At 35.3% G+C, this 19610-nt stretch overlaps 1 protein-coding gene across 2 annotated transcripts in view; it reads right to left on the reverse strand.

Annotated features, from left to right (window-relative positions):
• Positions 1–4208: 4208 nt before the first annotated feature.
• LOC101746954 (lachesin) overlaps positions 4209–19610 on the reverse strand; it is a 126211-nt gene continuing 110809 nt past the window's right edge. For both annotated transcript variants that reach the window (XM_038011548.2, XM_062669092.1), the window contains 4 exons: positions 13320–13451; positions 12543–12662; positions 6078–6257; positions 4209–5025 (listed from right to left, as the gene is read on the reverse strand). In XM_038011548.2, the coding sequence (XP_037867476.1) occupies positions 4832–5025; positions 6078–6257; positions 12543–12662; positions 13320–13451 (626 nt within the window). In that variant the 3' untranslated portion in view covers positions 4209–4831. The remainder of the gene's footprint in view (positions 5026–6077; positions 6258–12542; positions 12663–13319; positions 13452–19610) is intronic.

A 19610-nucleotide genomic window follows, 5' to 3' on the forward strand; every position in this document is an offset into this window, starting at 1 on the left:
AGATTGAAATAAAATAACTTTGATTGTTTTCATCATAATATTTATTTTTATCGTTCGAATAGCATTTAAAATTAAGTTTGTGAAATGTAGGTACATGAATTTCATTTGCATTATACTAAAAAAAAAAAAACATGTATTTCATTCAACAAATAAAAGAAAAACATCTATGGCTTCTTTGAACGTAGTTCCTAAGGACAAGATGTTGGTTGAAGTCAGATTGATGAGTTCGTTTGACATCGTCATTAGGTTTGGCCCTGAATGAACCACCGTTTTTCTCGTCCGACCACGGTAGCATTTGGCCGCCGGTCCCCGATAATTGGACCGAATGTTTTCGCTCGCCCGGTCTAATGGCAGGCCGTTTTGTTTACCGAAACAGTCATTGAGCCGTTTGCGTTTGTCCCATGAATCGTTCGAACCGTATTTTTAGTATAAGCTTTCCGTTTTTTCTTCTTCTGCATATACAATCAACAAAGAATCTAAGCGGGAAATAAACGAGAGATCATTGCAATGTGTGCCTATAGATTTAAATTTGGTTCTGTGTTTATTTTTTATCCGAAGGGTCGCGTACAGTCGGTGGCTATGCTATATATTTCGGTGTCCATCGATGCGTCACTTCGGCCGTTCGGATAGATTGATCGCCGCGTTGAATGACGTCCTCGTTCCGGCTACCTCCTGCCCGACCCGACTCGACCCCTGCCCGCTCCCTCTATACACTCACGTCTGAATATCTAAAAACCTTAATTTCCAGTAAATCATTCGAAATACGACGCGGAATTTACATTGTCTGGACCGTGATAAATACGCTCATTACTTTTACAGTATTTATTAAAGTAAATAAATATTTTTGGGCCGACTTACACAATTATCCTAATGAATCCGACGTCAAATAACTTTTTCAAGCTCGGTTGTCACAAAAATAAACGACATCGGTTTTTATTTAAGATCAAGATAACGCGGCGCTCACCTTCTGTTTGCTTTTGTTTTTATTCGTTCCCGATGCCGCCAACGCTATACGTTTGGATTTCAAGATTATTTTCGACATTTATTGTTTAACTTGCGAATCGCAAATGACAATAGCTGTCTTTTTTTTTTTTTAAATAAGAAATGTGATATTTTTTTGATGTTAAAATACTCCTGACGCTTGAACGTGAATGCAATCGAGCGCCATTGGAGTGTGTTTTGTGGGAAAAAAAATCTCAACGACCGCTTACGTTACAAATGACACAGTAAATCCATTTCTAGTGCAGAGGCGATGCCTGCGGTAGAATTGTCAGTGGCATTTTCAAAGAATTATTATCACATGACATCCTTTGTCGCCGGGTCGTCCACGTAAAATCAAAAAATGAAAATTTCGAATGTTCTTTATGTGTTTTTTCTTTAAACTTATAACTACGTTTATTTAAAAGCGTACGTAGTTAGTTTTCACGAAAAAGATAACAACAAAATCCGGTTAAAAATAAAGCGGTTAAAAGTCACGTTGTCGGTTGGCTATCAGCATTCAACGGGATATAAGGAAGCAAGAGTCGGACGCCTATGACATTATTAAACTCAGGCGCATCTCTGCTCGGGTGAAGCTAAAAACTACGTGACCGCGTTCCACAATAGGACCTTCCTCCTTGAAAAATCATCCACCCCGAAATTCAGAGCGTATTCTGAACGAATAAAGAAAAAATAACGGAAAAGTCCGCGTGGGCCACTTCGTTGAGTGTCCCGAATAAATTATGCTGATGAAACTTTAAGTTCGGGTGTTATACGGTGTGTGCCGCTACTCGTTTTAACACTGATTTGATATAAAATTCGAAAGTTCTGGGTTATGTTCATAGAATAATACGGCATTGTGTGCTTTCATTTTATTATGAATTATCTTTTTCTTAATTAGATAAGCTTGCGGTCCATCTAATGTTTTGCGGTTATCGGAGCTTAATTACGCAACTGCACAATATATTTAGTACTAGAGACCCGACCTCGCTTCGCTTCGGAAACTGTAATTTATTATTGATTTCTCCAGTATTTAATGGATGTTATTATGCATATAAATCTTCCTCTTCAATCACTCTATCTATTAAAAAAACCGCATCATAATCCGTTGCGTAGTTTTCAAGATTTAAGCATACATAGGGATATAGGGACAGAGAAAGCGACTTTGTTTTATACTATGTAGTGATAAATCATTTTTACTGTACTTTTTTTGTATTTTATATTATGTTAGGTCTTATAAAAGTCCTTAATTGGAGTTAATTTTCTCAGATTTTAGATAAATAATCTTAATTTCTTTTCAAACGTGAAGGTTTGAATAGTAGTGCATGTCATATTGATAAAAATAAGAAATCCCACACATCCGCTGATTTGCTTTTTATTTTAAATAGCTGACCCGGCAGACTTCGTAGTACCTCAATCGATAACTAAAAGACCTAAACTTTTATATAAAATAAGCTTAAAATAAACAAAAGGAATCCGTCCGACGGGGGACACATCAAAGGGAATACAAAATTATTATTTTTATTTAATTCCGAGCATTTTCATATTTATCTATCCTTTAAACCTTCTCTGGACTTTCACAAATAATTCAAGAACAAAATTAGTCAAATCGGTCCAGCCGTTCTCGAGTTTTACCGAGACTAACGAGCAGCAATTCATTTATATATATATAGATATTCAGTTTCAAAAAGTTCAATTATCTAAATATTCTGCAAATGAAAAAAGAATCTTAATTATCAAATATTCAATATCCTGTTGTCTTTTATTACATTAAATTTTGTACGTTTGCATTTGAAATTATTTTAATTAGAATAGTTTTCATGAATGATATAGAAAATTGAAGCAGGAAACTTAATTAAGTTTAATAGAGCTATTCACGGTCATTAACCCCGGTCGTTGCCATTGCGCCCTGTGGAATGAAACTGAAGCCGCATTAATTCAAGTGCAACACGAAAAATGCATTAAGCCCGGGATAGGCGATCCATCATAGTTCTGCAATATCTCTTAGGGCAACTAGGAAAAAAAAACTTAATTGTTCCATCGTAGTGTTCACAGTTTACCTACATATACACACATATCGTCAATTCGCATTAAAAGTGTACAATTTCTGAAAATATTCGAAATTGAGTTAATATGCGGAATCATTTGGTATCACCAGTATATTTTCCTCATAAATACTGTCAAAAGAACATAATTTAGTTTTTTTTTTTTTTTAGTTTACCTATGTTTTGAATATTATTAAAAAAATTATTATAATACATAATGTTATCTTACTTTAAAAGAAAGTTAATGTAACTGGTAAAAAATAAAAAAATTAATGTTGCAAAGATGATTAATATTAACACTATCACACGATAAACCTTTAAAACACTCTCCTGTAAAATTAGTAAGTTTTGAGATTGTACAGTTTAAATGCGAGAAGACGATAATATGTATGTACGTGTTATGTGGATAAGCTATTAAATGCATATGACAGCTTAAAGTTGTTTTTGCTGAAAAATATATTTCTAAATATTACACTTGTATAAAGATAGTTTGAATGTCTGTAGCATATACCTTTATTGAAAGATAGAAAATATACCATTAACGACAGCTAGATCCACGTTGATGACCACGAAATCTGTCGTCTTAGAATTGTCATCTAAAGCAGTTTTTATTATATCTACGACTCGCGTTATCTGAATAAGTCAAGTACATTATATCTACTTTTACGGATTCATACATATCGCTTTTATTCTGTTAATGGTTTCTGGTGGTAGGACATCTTGTGAGTCCGCACGGGTAGGTACCACCACTCCGCCTATTTCTGTTGTGAAGCAGTAATGCGTTTCGGTTTGAAGGGTGGGGCAGCCGTTGTAACTATACGGAGACCTTAGAACTATATCTCAAGGTGTGTGGCGCATTTACGTTGTAGATGTCTATGGGCTCCAGTAAACACCTAACACCAGGTGGGTTGTGAGCTCGTCCACCCATTTAAGCAATAAAAAGAAAAAAGTATTCGTAGTACATTTAATTTTGTGCAACATAAGCTTAATTATATTCGGAGAGAATCGATTACGTTGCTATTAGTGTTCGCTCTTTCAATGATTATTAATAATTATTATTAAATGTTTTCATGCATTATGTTACAGTGACATAACATACATTTTTTTAATTCTTCTGAGTAGTATAATTACGCCTTAAGCTTAGCACACTGTACTGTATAGTAGGTGGAAAAAAAAGGAGACAAGTTTTAATAAGGGCATTTATTTTATTTATTACATTTATTCATAAATTACACATTTATTGTCAAGTCAACGTAACATTAGATCAAGGTATTGAGTAAAACACGAAACAATGACATTTTATAATTGAAGTTCTAAAACATTAATCATCTTAAGCTAATCAGTTAAATACACATGTATTTAAATCTAAAATTTAACCTCTAAAATAATTTACGACATAAAGAATTGAAGGTTTATAGTTTTATATAACACCCGATTTCATTGTCACAGGTACTTAGAATCTAATAGAGAAACGAAGAGACACAGTAATGATTTTGTATTAACATTTACCAACATTCTATGAGTCAAATAGATATATACTATATATCTATATTAGTACTGTATTTTAGATGCGACACTAAAGATTTCTGTTAGTTTGGAGGCTGCGAATTACTTTATAGACCAACCTAAAAATTTAACATAATTATTTGTAAAGTAAGTTACATGTACTATACTTTACTAATAGTTAAAATTTTGATATCTTCTATTAGCTTTCTGAACACTCAAAGTATTATCTTTATTAATTGTATGTAGTCGATAGATTCAATCCAAAACATTATTAGAGTTCCATACGAAGTTAAGTTGAAAAATTAGAAGGTTAGATATCTTAGTAGAGCGATCACTAGCGCATATATTTGCGGTGGAAGTTCTCTCGTGAGGTGGTGGTACTGAGCATGAGAAGCGGCGGGACGAGTTCCAGTTGGCGAGCTCCTAGCTCTCTGCCATGCGGCACCGGACACCATAGGTTCTTCAGCTCCAAAACCATTCATGCTCAACTCCAACCCTATTTGAAAAAAAAACCAAAAAAGTTTCGAATAATTTGTGCATAGATAAATAAGCCGACGTCAGAGAAGTTATTTTATTTTTTGTTGTCTCTGGTTCTTCGAATTGTGTGTGTATAAAAAAAACATGGTGTTGTTAATCAACATGATCTCTTGTTTTCTTTATTGCGATCCGAAATTAATGATGTTCGTGTCTTGTTTCAAAGGTCGAAGTCCGGATAGTTACAGGGAAAGCCGTCAGGACCATTTCAGTGTGCAGTTCTTGCTCAATTACGCCAATTGAATCATTCATTTAAATGAACCTTTTACAAAGATTGATTAAGAACAATCGCTTTTATCAAGGATTTTTAGCATAAAAGACGACATTCTAGTTTTAAATTTTAAATTGTAATGAAACTAAAAAAAAGAAAATTGTTTTAAAATCTAGAAGGAACTACAATTCGTTTTATTCAATAGATTTTTACATCGACCGCAGTTTGAATTTATGTTCTGATTGGTGTTCTAATATAGTTTGAATACTATTATTATATAGAAATTGTCTAATTAGTATTTTATGAACAAGCAAATTCCTAAAAATGGTAGTCCTAAGCTTGAAATTTGAATTTTTCTTTTGTAAGGAGCAATAATGGAAGAGAGTTCTCAACGTCCAATAATTTTGCTAGTCAATCCGAAGATTTTACGATGGCTTGTCTTCAATGGTGTCGCAGACAAGTTAACCACCCTGGTAATATTGAAGCATGTTGAGACCACAACATAAATGCTACCCTCTTTGAGACAAAAACTCGATGTTTCAAACGTATCGTTTTTTAGAATAGTCATTCCACCTTTCAAATTGAAATGCATGGTGGAATCATGAAGATAGCGATCATAGGATAACTATGTATTAAAATATAGGTATATATCGATATTGACAATAGCAATATGATACATTAATAAGAGAACGCTGCTACCCATTCTCTGGTGAATTATTTTGTAGCCTTCACGACACCTATGAGAGGAGATGAGATATTGCTATTCTAGGCTGTACACATAGCTAATATATCTAACTACTCACTGTGTAAGCTGACTTGACTCTCCATCTTCCCAAGCGCATTAACCGAAGCGCAAACATATGTTCCATAATCACTAAGAGCCAGCGATTTGATAGTCAAATTCATCCATAATGAGTATTCATTGACAATGGCCTCTTTGACTCGCAACTTCGGATTCTCTGCCAGTTTGTCACTAAGTAACGCTGCAAAGAAAAACTGGGTCAATAACGATACACAATCGAGAAAATAAACGTTTTACGTTCGTTTATTTTCTTAGTAATTGACTTGCTGGCGGGTTTATTACCAAACGTTTTACGTAATGAGATTTAATTTATGAGTTTTAATATATTCCTTTAAGTGAACGAGTATAAAGTTCTGTTCACATGCCTTTTATTGGTAAAAATAAATAAATAATAAATAAATAAATATTTACTAACAATCACGCCACGTTAACTGGTCCCGTGATAATTTCGTAAAGAACTTGTGTTACAGGTACCAGATAACGGAAATAAATGTAAGATTTTTTTATTATACACATACATATATTTAATATACATCCATAACCCTGGAAAATACATTTATATTTTTACCATACAAATATCTTCCCTTGGCGGGATTCGAACCCGCGACCCCCTTGTGTAGTGACCATGTCACTTACCACTACACCAGACGGCCGTAGTGTAGTGTTTAAGCATTCTAAGATTTAATCGTTTAAAATAATATACTATCTACATAATATACGTTAGCTATACTGAGACCTTAGAACTCATATCTCAAGGTGGGTGGCGGCATTTACGTTATAGATGTCTATGGGCTTCCACGTAGCACTACGTGGGCTCTGAGCTCGTCCACCCATCTATGCAATGAAAAATAAATAAATAAAGGTGACGACTTAAATTTGAAAATATACAGGAGATGCTAAATGATTAAATTTATTTGAAAAACTTTTCTCATTTCAGCATTAAGCCAGTATGTAATTGTCATAATTAAGGTGGGCGACAAAAAATATTGCGATTCTTATGGGTTTTATTTCTTTCAGTTTTTTTTGAATGATTGATGTATCATACTCACAACAGAAAGATTATAAAAATTCAAGACGTATATCGGTAACAGGAAAAAAATTCCTAACTTAATCGTCCGATTTTTATTTCGGGTCATTAAACCCAAAACTGGTTTTGAATTAAACTGTATCTCATCTCGTACCAGTTTACCTCTGCATAATTATTGCATGTCCATCCTTTTTTATGGTTCCATAGTCAAACGGCACATACCTGAACGCTTAAGATTTTGACCACAACAATTTTATTTGGGGACCTTACTACTATAACTATAGGACACATTATATATGATGTAGTAAAGTATATAGATAATTGATGCAGGAAATTACGTCCGACTGGTGGTGGGACCTCTTGTGAGTCCGCGCGGGTAGGTACCACCACCCTGCCTATTCCTGCCGTGAAGCAGTAACGCGTTTCGGTTTGAAGGGTGGGGCAGCCGTTGTAACTATACTGAGACCTTAGAACTTATATCTCAAGGTGGGTGGCGTATTTACGGTTATAGATGTCTATGGGCCCCAGTAACCACTTAACACCAGGTCGGCTGTGAGCTCGTCCACCCATCTAAGCAATTAAAAAAAAGAATATTTATTATTAAAGAATTTCATATATTTTGATAGTAAAAATTCCAAACAAAAAAGTGTACTATAAAAAAAACCAGTGTTCATTAATGTGTTCGAAATTGTTAAATTTAAAATATAATGATCATAATAATATTGTATTTTTCTATGAAGCTTCGTTCTTTAACATTTCAATGATAAGGTGCAAAAATAACAGGCAGTTTGAAACGTAATTTGCTTAATCAACGGCTTACACAAATTCTAATTGAAAAGAGTCTTATTTTCCAAATGTACAAGGTACAAATATAAATTTGTACCTTTTCATAAATATGGATATGACAAATGCAGGTTAGTGTGGAATACGAGTTGCGCGTCAGTAGCAATCCCACACGAACGGCTTATAACATTAATGATATATACGGAGTGAGCACAATAGACCAACGACCGATTAGGCCACTGAGTTTCTCGCCGGATCTTCTCAGTGGGTCGCGTTTCCGATCCGGTGGTAGGTTCTGCGAAGCACTGCACTTTCTAGGGTCAGTGTTAGCATCACTCCGGTTTGCGCTCCGTAAGCTCACCTACTAGTTAAGGTTACGCTTAAATCAAGGCTAGGCTATCAGCGTAGCCTTGATTTCAGCGTAACCCCTTGATCGCCAGGAAGCGAAAGTCAACAACGGCGAATTAAAGGCAATATTGGAAGCTCATGGTACTCAATTTCATTAACGAATTAGAAGCAGCTTTTAACGTTAGCGTCAAAACAATAGTGACCCATTTGCGTTAAATTACCAAGGTTAAAAAACTGGATAAGTGGGTGCCGCAAGAACTGAATGATCACCAGCGCGACGAAATGCGTAAAGGTATGCCTTGCGTTGCTAGCAAAGATAATAACGAAGAGATTTGGACGATAAAACTCGATTCTTCTTGATAATCGTAAACTGTCATCACGTTGGATAGAACCTGGTTCACCATCCAGGTAGTCTTTCAAGCGAAAACTTACCCCTAAAAAGTCACGATCACTGTTTGGTGGTTTAGGACAAGTATGATTCTTCATAGCTTCTTACTAAAAGGCACAAACATTACTATCTATCTGTAAGGTGAAGAATTGGACACAATTATGGAGAAGCTCTGGCGAGTCTTGGTTAATCACTCGTCCGCACTACTCTTACATGACCACAATTGACCTCATACGGCACAATAGACAGTCTCTAAGGCAAAAGATCTAGTGTTGGCCGAACCTTGCACTGACAGACTTCTACTTTTTCCAAAGTATTTATATTCTTGGTAGGGAAAAAATCAATACCCAAGAGGCAGTACACATTGTCTTTGAAGAGTTTGCTGGCTCCTGTACACCTGATTTCTTCAAGGAGGGCATTAAAAAATACTAATGTGCACATAGAGATGCATCGATACTATGGCTGCATATTTTGATTAAGTGAAATAAAAAAAATACTTTCTGTATACTAAACGGCAATTTTCTAGGTAAAAACCAAATACCACACAAGTTACAAAGAAAATGATAAAATTTTAAAAAAGAGCGTTTATCTTGATAGCAACATTTATTCAAGTCATTCTAATATGCTATAATTCTTATAAATAAAATCTAGCATTTGTTTTCTGGTTACTGAAGTTGAATGATCTTCGTCAATTTTGATTCTATTTGCCCAAGAGTATCGTGCTGCTTTATTGCGCGATGTTTAACTCTTGATATTAGGTGAATTTTTGAGTTGTACTGTGAACCAAATCTACTGTACCCAACGTAAAGTTTATTTACGAGTTCACCTATTCACACAATTCTATTAGTGTTCCTGATTGGCGTGGGCGCTTGCCAGCCTTGACTATTAAAAGAAATCACGTTTTCACGCAGTACATTTCATGCACGGGCCATTAGAATGAATGTTGGTTTTCAATCAATGAAGTTATTCATATCTTCGATATATATTCTGCCGTAAAGAATCAAGTTCTAAATTTAGATATTTCAATTTGCTTGTTAAAACGTGGGATCCGAAGTAAAGTACTCTTTAGATGTTGATGCGTAGGCATGTGGGTTTGATGTAAACTAATGCGGTGTTAATATCCTCATTTTGGTTTCAACAATGACGTTATAACATAATTAAATCGTTTAAATAGATAGATAGTAGACTTACAACTTAAGATGCTCTTGCTACTTAAGATGCTACATAAGATGCTCTTGCTACTCAAGATGCTACCTAAGATGCTCTTTTTAGCACAAGTAGGTAAACGAGTTAGTCTTAAGTGCTCGTTCACGCAGCCCGCACCCACTTGAAATCCCTTCAGGTTATTCAATCCCGATTCTGCAGGATAACCGTCGGAGCGCCTTGGTTCCTTAGGAACGTGGATCTCCACGCTGACCTGGAGCTCGATTCAGTAGTAAGTATCTGCAGTCGGCATCGCTGCGCCATTTTGAGAAGGCGGCACGACATGAGAACCCTCTCATCGTAGCCGCTGGAAATTACATACCCGACCCAGTAGACCGAATGGTAAACCGTCGACGTCGCCCAAAGCACGTCATTACGGATCCTCCTGATCCATTAACGGTGCTTTTAGGCACCACAAGCACCGGTCACCGTCCTCGTCGAACCCGTCGCTTGCGACGAAGGGCTCGACGAGCGAACTAACCCATAGACACAGCCCACTGAGTTTCTCGCCGGATCTTCTCAGTGGGTCGCGTTTCCGATCCGGTAGTAGATTCTGTGAAGCACTGCTCTTGCTAGGGTCAGTGTTAGCAACTCTCCGGTTGAGCCCCGCGAGCTCACCTACTAACGTTAGGGCGAAGCTGAAATAGCCTCTCAAGGCTATCAGCATAGGTAAGAAAAAAAAAAAAATCTTAAGTGCTTACGAGAGCCGAAAAAAACAAAAAAAGCTGAAAGTGGCTGTCCACCTTGCGACATAACATCTCAATTGTATTGTACAACAATTATATCACTCATCAAACTGGAACTCATAATTATTTCGGAATAGACACGAGCAATAGAGTAGTACTTGCCCGTGCATATATGTATTACGTCCTAAAATTCGAATTTCAATTTGTTTCGACATGAATTACTAAACAAAACCAATAACTATTGTTACGCGGTGGGTTCTGTATAAATAAAAATTCGAAGTACAAATTAAAATCTATTTAACAGTTAAAACACTTAACGAACACTTTACAATTCTCAGTTAACTTCTTCCGTTTCACTTCAGGTGATCCGTTCGCTGTTTCGCTTCGAGATGTTTCAATTACTAACTGCCTTCATGTCAGTCGATACGACATCCCTACAATTATGAAGAACATTCCTGACAGGTTGAGTGGTTTCGACATGTGTTTCCGGTATTTGATAATAGATGTCGTTGTACTTCTTACTAGTTCTTTCGTTTCTGCTATTTAACGATAGATGGCGTTACTCTTACCTTCGTAACAGTATTATTATTTTACTATCCATTGTACTTATCATTGCTTGATGGTTATTACCATTGTATTACCGTTCTTATTGTATTCAATAAGAACCCACTTATTTAACAGTTTCTTTACACGATTATTAAGTTTCATAATTATGTTTTCGATATTATGTACATACGCGTGAAGTTTTAAAGGCTACAGTGGAAGAGGTAGGCCTAAGAAAAAATGGATGGATTGCGTGAAAGACGATATATGTAAGAGGGGAGTGAGCGAAGAAATTGTATATTACTATGATAGAGGAGTATGGAAGGAGAAAACATGTTGCGCCGACCCCAGGTAACTGAAAGAAGGGCAGGAGAATGATACGATGCGCGAAGTTTTATGACAACACAGTAATAACTAACACAAGATAATATAAAATGCACTAAGTGTAATGGGCTGTCTTATCGTTCACTAACATGTGATTATTGTTTTCTCTTAAAGCAAGTAACGAGAACGCAGAAATACTGAATGTTTTGTATAAGCAATTTAATGTATATATTTATAAATCTATATGATAACTAAATCTCATATCATCTTCTTAGTCAGCATCCTTTTTCTATTCAGTTTGCGACGGGTTTCATATTATATTATTATTATTTTGTTAATAGCTTCTATCAAGTTTTCGTATTATTAAAAAAGTCGGGTATTGCTTAGATTTTTTGCACACCTTTACAGGAAAAAATGCTAGTTACAAATGAAAATAGAAAATGAAATTAAAAGCATGTATTTAATTTCGAAGTGTTCTTGATTATGGTCGGATTTCCAATATTGTAAAATAAATATTAGATATAAATCTATATATATCGACGCTTGAAAGGCAAACATGACTAAGCGACAATAACTGCTTTGTACATAAATGATAGGCAATGACCATATTCTATGCGTAAAAAATATATATTTCTAGGTCTATTAAAATCATTTCAATCCTACAGCTACTAGCTAGATTCTACTACAGCTAGATTCGTTAAAATAAATTTTGTTTTCAGGTATTTCAACTTTAAATTAGTCTACTATAAAGTTCACGCATTGTCGCTTAGTCACGTTTGCCTTTCAAGCGTCGATATATATAAATGAACTGCTGTTCGTTAGTCTCGCTAATACTCGAGAACGGCTAGACCGATTTGGCTAATTTTGGTCTTGAATTATTTGTGGAAGTCCAGGGAAGGTTTAAAAGGTAGATAAATATGAAAATTCCCGGAATTAAATAAAAATAACAATTTTGTTTTTCCTTTGATGTGTCCCCCTCGGATGGAATCATTTTGTTTGTTTTAAGTTTATTAAATCAAAAGATTATGTCTTTTATTTATCGATTGAGGCACTACAAAGTCTGCCGGGTCAGCTAGTATTATTTAAAATTTGAGATGATTTCTTGCTTATTTGATTTAGATGATTTACGTTTAAACATTCAATCCAATCATGATGAATAGTTACCGTCTTCCCGAGACCAAGAGTTCATCGCTTTAGGAGAGGCTTCGATGTAGCACTGCAGTTCTACGTCGCTTCCCAGCGGAGCTCCCACCAGTTGGTTCGTCACTTTCACTTGTGGTATAACTATTGAAAGCACATGAAGAAAAGAAAAACTTTACCTAAAAGTTCAGCTATTCACGGATGATTACAAAATGACACAACGATTTCCTGACTTTAAAAAAAAAAATGAAGCAATGATTGATTATGAATAATTAAAAAAAATCGTTTTGTTTCTCAAATATGGATGGATGGTCATGAAACTTTGATCTAATTCTGTAGATACGAGCTTCGGTAAACGCATAACATTGAATGAACTACGACTATTGGTAGGACCTCTAGTGAGTCCGCACAGGTAGGTAGCACCACCCTGCCTATTTCTGCCGTGAAGCAGTAATGCGTTTCGGTTTGAATGACGGGCCAGCCGTTGTAACTATACTGAGACCTTAGAACTTATATCTCAAGGTGGGTGGGGCATTTACGTTGTAGATGTCTATGGGCTCCAGTAACCACTAGGTGGGCTGTGAGCTCGTCCACCCATCTAAGCAATAAAAAAATAAAAAAAGACTAAAATACCTAGTTTGTTCACCTAAGAAGCTCTTATTAAAATATTAAAATTTAATTAAATTTCATTACGGATTCTCATGGTTATTTATATAATCTACAAGGATAGTAAAGTATAAAAATTGAACATGCACTTGCAATAAATTATCTTCCTCACGGTGAATATTGAACATAACTTACAATGAACTTCGACTTGGTAACGGCGGCTGACAGTGGGCGGGACCCCGTTGCTTGCGATGCAGTAATAAGTTCCCATGTCGTTTCTTTGCACGTGGGACAATTCGAGGCTCTCACCTCTATAAGTTTCCACCACTGAAATAAAATAAACCCTTCAACAAAGTTTACCGATGAAGATTTTATAGATTTCATACTGGTGGTAGGACCTCTTGTGAGCCCGCTCGGGTAGGTACCACCACCCTGCCTATTTCTGCCGTGAAGCAGTAATGCGTTTCGGTTTGAAGGATGGGGCAGCCGTTGTAACTATACTTGAGACTTTAGAATTTATATCTCAAGGTAGATAAATATGAAAATGCTCGGAACTAAATAAAAATAACAATTTTGTTTGGGTGGCGCATTTATGTTGTAGATGTCTATGGGCTCCAGTAACCACTTAACACCAGGTGAGCTGTGAGCTCGGCCACTCATCTAAGCAATAAAAAAATTTTGTGAAACGAAAAGTTAAAATTAAAATTAGGTAAATATTATCGTGTAATGTTTGACTCGTACCATCACGTTTCAAGAAAATGGATCCTGAATAATATACACCGTACCTACTTCACAAATACAAAGGGTTGAAAAACGAACATACGGAAATAAACCATGTGAGAATATTTTATGCGTTAAAAGGCCTCTGGGATCAGTCGTTCTGCGTACAACCGAATCCACTTACATTGTTCCATTTTTAAAGCCCTATAGACAACCGCTTAAAAAAAAGAAATACTCCTCACCGAATCCAATAAACTGTTTAATACGTTCGTACAAGTGAAGTGCGTCTCGTTGTATCTATATATTAATACGTGAAGCAAAAACTTTGTATCCCTTTTTACGAAAATTGTGCGGACGGAGGAGTATGAAATTTTCCACACTTATAGAGAATATAGAGAAGAAGTGCACAATGCTAATATTTTTTTAAAATAATGCATAAATGATACATGAAATCAATAAAGAAAAAATTACACACACTACATACCATGTATTTGACGCACACACGCATGCATACCTACTATTTATTGACAAACTTTTGTTCTTGACGTCTGTTGTCAAATTGAGAATAGATTAAATATTGTTTGTCTTTGTTAATATTTTTTATAATGTAGTCTTGGCGAAATTTGTGATTATAGAAGTATAAAATACAATCATAATTGTGTACAAACTTACAATTCCAATTAATTATAGTCGAATTTCGACTACTGCGGGACCTCTAGTATTATTTGTTTCATAGTAGTAGCGTTTGAAGCGGCGAAACTTTATTTGAAATTCATTGAGAGAGTAAAACAGTGAAAAAAGAACGTTTAAAATCTGAATTCTTTTTATGAGCGAAACTGCGATAAAAGTTAAGCTATGCAATCCTTTGATGATGAGCTTCCACTGACATGCTCATTGAAATAAAAAAAGTTAGCGAGGATTTTTTCTGGCGTCGCTTTTCGGAGTAATTATGGTCTTTCAAGCAAACGGCTTTGAGCTAAAAGTGTAGTATTTATTTCATCTTTATTAACTAATATCCTTAACTTCGTTATTGCAGATCTCTTAAGAGTCACTGGGGTTTTTTAAATATGATTACTAGATGATGACCGAGTTTTGCTCGGTTTTTTTTTGATAACGCCATCTTGTTGTGTCTTTAAAACGGTTAGTTGCCCTCAATTAAGAAAAATAGTATTATTATTCGCCAATAGATGTCGGGAAGAGTTGATTATTGTAAACACGAATAAAACAACATTTTCTGAAAATAAATCGTAGCCAGATCGATTTATCGCCCCCAAAATCCCCTGTGTACTAAAATTTATGAAAATCGTTGGAGCCGTTTCCGAGATTCAGATTATATCAGTATGTATTAGTATACAAGAATTGCTCGTTTAAAGGTATAAGATAAATATAACACAGTGCTTTGATATGTATTTTGAAAAGTCTGAGTTCACTTTTCAAGCGAAGTATTTAGGTAAGCAGAACGCTATTTGTATGTGGTGTTTTTTCTAACTTTATTTCCTCGAAATCCGTAGCAATTGAAGTGCGAAAAAAAGATTCCAACGTCACTAGAGAGGAGACGAAGCGTCGACGTGGAGCGCGGTATTTTCTCGTTTCACGGAAATATCGTCCGTTCTGAAATCGTTTTGAGTATAAAATCTTTTATTATGCGAACACGGTTCATTTAACGCGGCATTAAGTGAATTTGTCGAACATCGTATTTTAAAAATGAACGGGTAAGCAGAGCAGTAAAATACGTACTGCCGGCACTGGGAGAAAATTGCGAGTCGCCGCCCTGGTATTGTGTTTAAGTTCTTTTCAGCGCAGTTTGCCGATAATTTATTAAACTTACGTACTCTATAATCAACATCGTAACATTTAAGCAATATAAATTTTACTTTAAACTTGATCGAAGCAATCACTGTACGATGATTGAATGAGTTGTTCTCCTTATCGCATGTAGGAGACGACACTTGAATTTTGTTGTAATTTTGATTTGCTCATTTCATACAACGCGAAATGTTAAAAAGGTCTTTATTATTAAGTCTTCTGTAACTGACATTTTAATCCGGAGCGGCGGCCGGTTCTGTCGGCTATTAAAAGTCCTACGTGATCGAAATAACGAATTGCATTAACAAAATTTTGTATTTTCCTAAAATAAAAATCAGAGATTACGAAAACCAGACGCGGCTGTGCTACTACTTTTCACTGAAATTTAAATATTATTTAACTATATTTTGATTCAAAGAACAGTGATAATAAAGCTGTACAATTATGTGTTTTAGCTGAATAAGTGTCTGGCAGGCTAGCCGAATAAGTGTCTGGTACGCTCCGATTTCAATTTAAATAGGGCTTAGTTTAAAACTAATTTGGATCGAGTAAATTTTACAAGACCAAACATTCCATTTGATAAACTGAGGGCACTATTTCAATTTGCACGCCTAAGCCTCGAATCTTCTTTAACAATGTCCTTACTTTCGTTTTAAAGCTCAAACAAAAAAGTAATTAAGGACTCTCGGTCCCAACGTTAAATAAATCGAAACGACTGAACAGTGAATATCGGTTTGTATAGTACTCCGCCCGAGGTTGAGGTTTGAAAGGCTGATTAGTAAACGTTGACTGAGATTATGAGAAATAAGTGTTGGTTCTTCAATTGCTTATTTATTAAATTGAGAATCAATTCGATTATATTGTTTTATTACCAGGCTATAGATCCAAAAATGGGAACAGAATTTTTGGTTATCGGGTGTGGTTTGGCAGATGAGCTCACGCTTAAGTCGAGGAATAATTTGTAAAATCCCATCTCGATATATTTGTGAGAGTTCATTAGCGGCTATTGATTTCTTCAGAGAAGAATGCGTGACCCCTTTGGGACTTAAATAGGCAAAGCCACCAGGCGTTAGCATCAACATGTGTAAGTGGGGCTTATATACTCAAGATGCTCTACGAGATTGCTCCGATTCACAAGTCCTAACAATTAATTGAACATCTTAATAATTTTTTTTTGTTTCAACTTATTTAAAATTTAAAATTGATACAAAAAAAACTAAAAAGTTTTTTTATTTTTATTATTTGATTTGAAGTAAGGAATTCTTTTATTTTTAAATCACGACGAACTAACAAGTATTAATTTTACAGTTCACGAACAAAAGGTGACAAATACGAAAACAAAGGTGAACGAACTCGTCAAAGATGCAGTAAATCTAAATGAATACCCGTATATTACAATGAAATGACAATAATTGAGACAGTTGTCTCAAAGGAACTAAACGATAACCATAACGCATTCATTACATGCAGTTCCATTTTGTCTTTGTTTTCTTAATTTTTAAAACTCATTAACAACTTTGTATTCAAGTAAAAGAGCAAGCAAATTATTTTTAAGCAAACAAAGTCTTCTAGTGTATAAATGTCGATGTACATTTTACTGACACTAATAAAAAATGATTATAATAAGTTTACCTTCTATTGTCTTAAATAGCATTTATCATTTTTTGTAACATACATCGCGACCAGAAGAATAAGAAGAATTAGATTACTATGGCCTATTATGATTATTATTATTATGAGCAATTAGACAGAAAAATATCTTTAAAATAGCTGACCGATACCAATTAAACCGGAACCCATGATTCCTTTACGGTAGAAATCGGGTGAACGGTTGTACTAACACACCAAAAACATTTTACAGCGTATAGGACTATGTTGGAGAATATAATGAAAGTACTACGAACGAATTCACTGGTGGTAGGATCTCTTGTGAGTCCGCGCGGGTAGGTAAGACCACCCTGCCTATTTCTGCCGTGAAGCAGTAATGCGTTTCGGTTTGAAGGGTGGGGCAGCCGTTGTAACTATACTTGAGACCCTAGAACTTATATCTCAAGGTGGGTGGCGCATTTACGTCTTAGATGTCTATGGGCTCCAGTAACCACTTAACACCAGGTGGGCTGTAAGCTCGTCCACCCATCTAAGCAATAAAAAAAAGAATAGTTTAAAAGTAGTACTTTAAACTATTATATATTGGGGTCGAGGTCATATCCTTAGATTGACAGACTATTGCGTGATTTACTCTAGCCTGTTACAATTGTAGAATATCTCAGATATATTTAGCTGATAAGAGTAGTACAACCTATACTGACTTTATCAACCACATACTTAACAGAGCTAGCTGGTTCCATGGCGTTTTTAAAATGATGACGTCAGCGTTGCTGCTTTGTGAGCTTAGTCATGAACTCTCTTGAATACCGTCTTAAGCAGTTGACATGCGTAGCATTTAGGAAACAGTTAAGTTTAACTATTTGTTGCGCCGAAATGTACATATGTATATATTTATTAAGGTTAAAGAAGCGGTCAAATAAAATGTTAATATTCCTGCATAGATCTTGCATAATACATTTCACCCCTTTCGAAGAGCTCCACGCATGAAATGAATTATTGTTAGAAATCCGAGCGTAGGGCGATGTATTTCTCCGATATCGCGACTCTGGTTATGACATTATTAAACTAGATGGAATCGACTCGATGGCGTTAAAAAAATACGTGATCACTTTTCGCGATTGGCAACGCACTAAAGTAATGCCCTCGTAATTTAAGGCCAGCATTGACAGACTGGAATATATTATGTTAATGGGAGTTTGAAAGCGCATCCGTTGGTTCGTTCGCTACGAAAGGCTTTTTCTATGATTTACATATTTAACCGATGTTGTTTGTGGCGCGGATGTATGGTGCATCTGAATTAATTTATCTTAATTAACAGTTTAAGCTCGTTGATAATAACAAAATCGTAACTGCTATTATTTAATATTGTTACGCCGGTAAGAGTTACGCCGTCTATCGCCAAAAAGTCGAACGAATATCGTAGGATCTAGCAGCTCCTAGAACGCTCGAGAAGTACAACACCATCTATTGTCAGATAGCGGAAACACAATATTAGAGATGTGTGGAATATTCTCGATAATTCTAGGGATGTGGTGTCGGCTATAAAAGCGTTACAGAGATGGTACTTAGTAATCGGGACTACTCGAAGCGAAACAGTTAAGGAATTACCTGAAGCAAAGTGGAAGAAGCGAATTAAGAATTTTAAAGTGTTTTAAGTATTCTAAGCGTTGAATACAGTTTTAGTTGTACTTTGGTGGAATTTTATTTATCCCGAACCCCGGCGCCTAACAATACGTATTTTTATATTTTATATTTATACGTATGGCAAAGGATGGTGCTACACATACACACAATAAGGATCATGGTGCACATAGACACAATAAAGAATGGTGGCATACATACAGACAATGCGCATAAGTAATTATTAGTATTTTTATTTTACGTTCTGAAAAAATATGTTTTAGAAAATTATTGTTTTCATGAAAAGTTTCTAAAATTGAAACGTGCCGAATGAAAACAGTTCCCGTTTTATTATTTAGCTGCACAAGCTAAAGCTTCTAAACGAAACTTACACGCTTAATCCATTACGCCCATATAATGTTCCCGCCACACTTCCTTTAGGTAAACGTAACTATTTATTAAGAAATTATCTTCCACCGGGAAGCTCATAGGTAATTAAATATATTTATTATGAAAACGTTAAAGTTTTGCATCTTTGATAATAGTGTTAGATAAATAAATCAATAATATGTTGCCTTTGCTTTGGTAATGCTAATAGTATTCTTCTAGTAATTAGTTCATCTTTATGAACTTTTGCTAAAAATTTAAGCTTTATTGAATTGCAATTGAATCTTTAGATAAAAACGTTAAACTGGTTATACGTTTTCAATTTGCTTTGCTTTGCTTTTAGAT

This window comes from Bombyx mori, chromosome 6, assembly GCF_030269925.1.
Source record: "Bombyx mori chromosome 6, ASM3026992v2".
Lineage (NCBI taxonomy): Eukaryota > Metazoa > Arthropoda > Insecta > Lepidoptera > Bombycidae > Bombyx > Bombyx mori.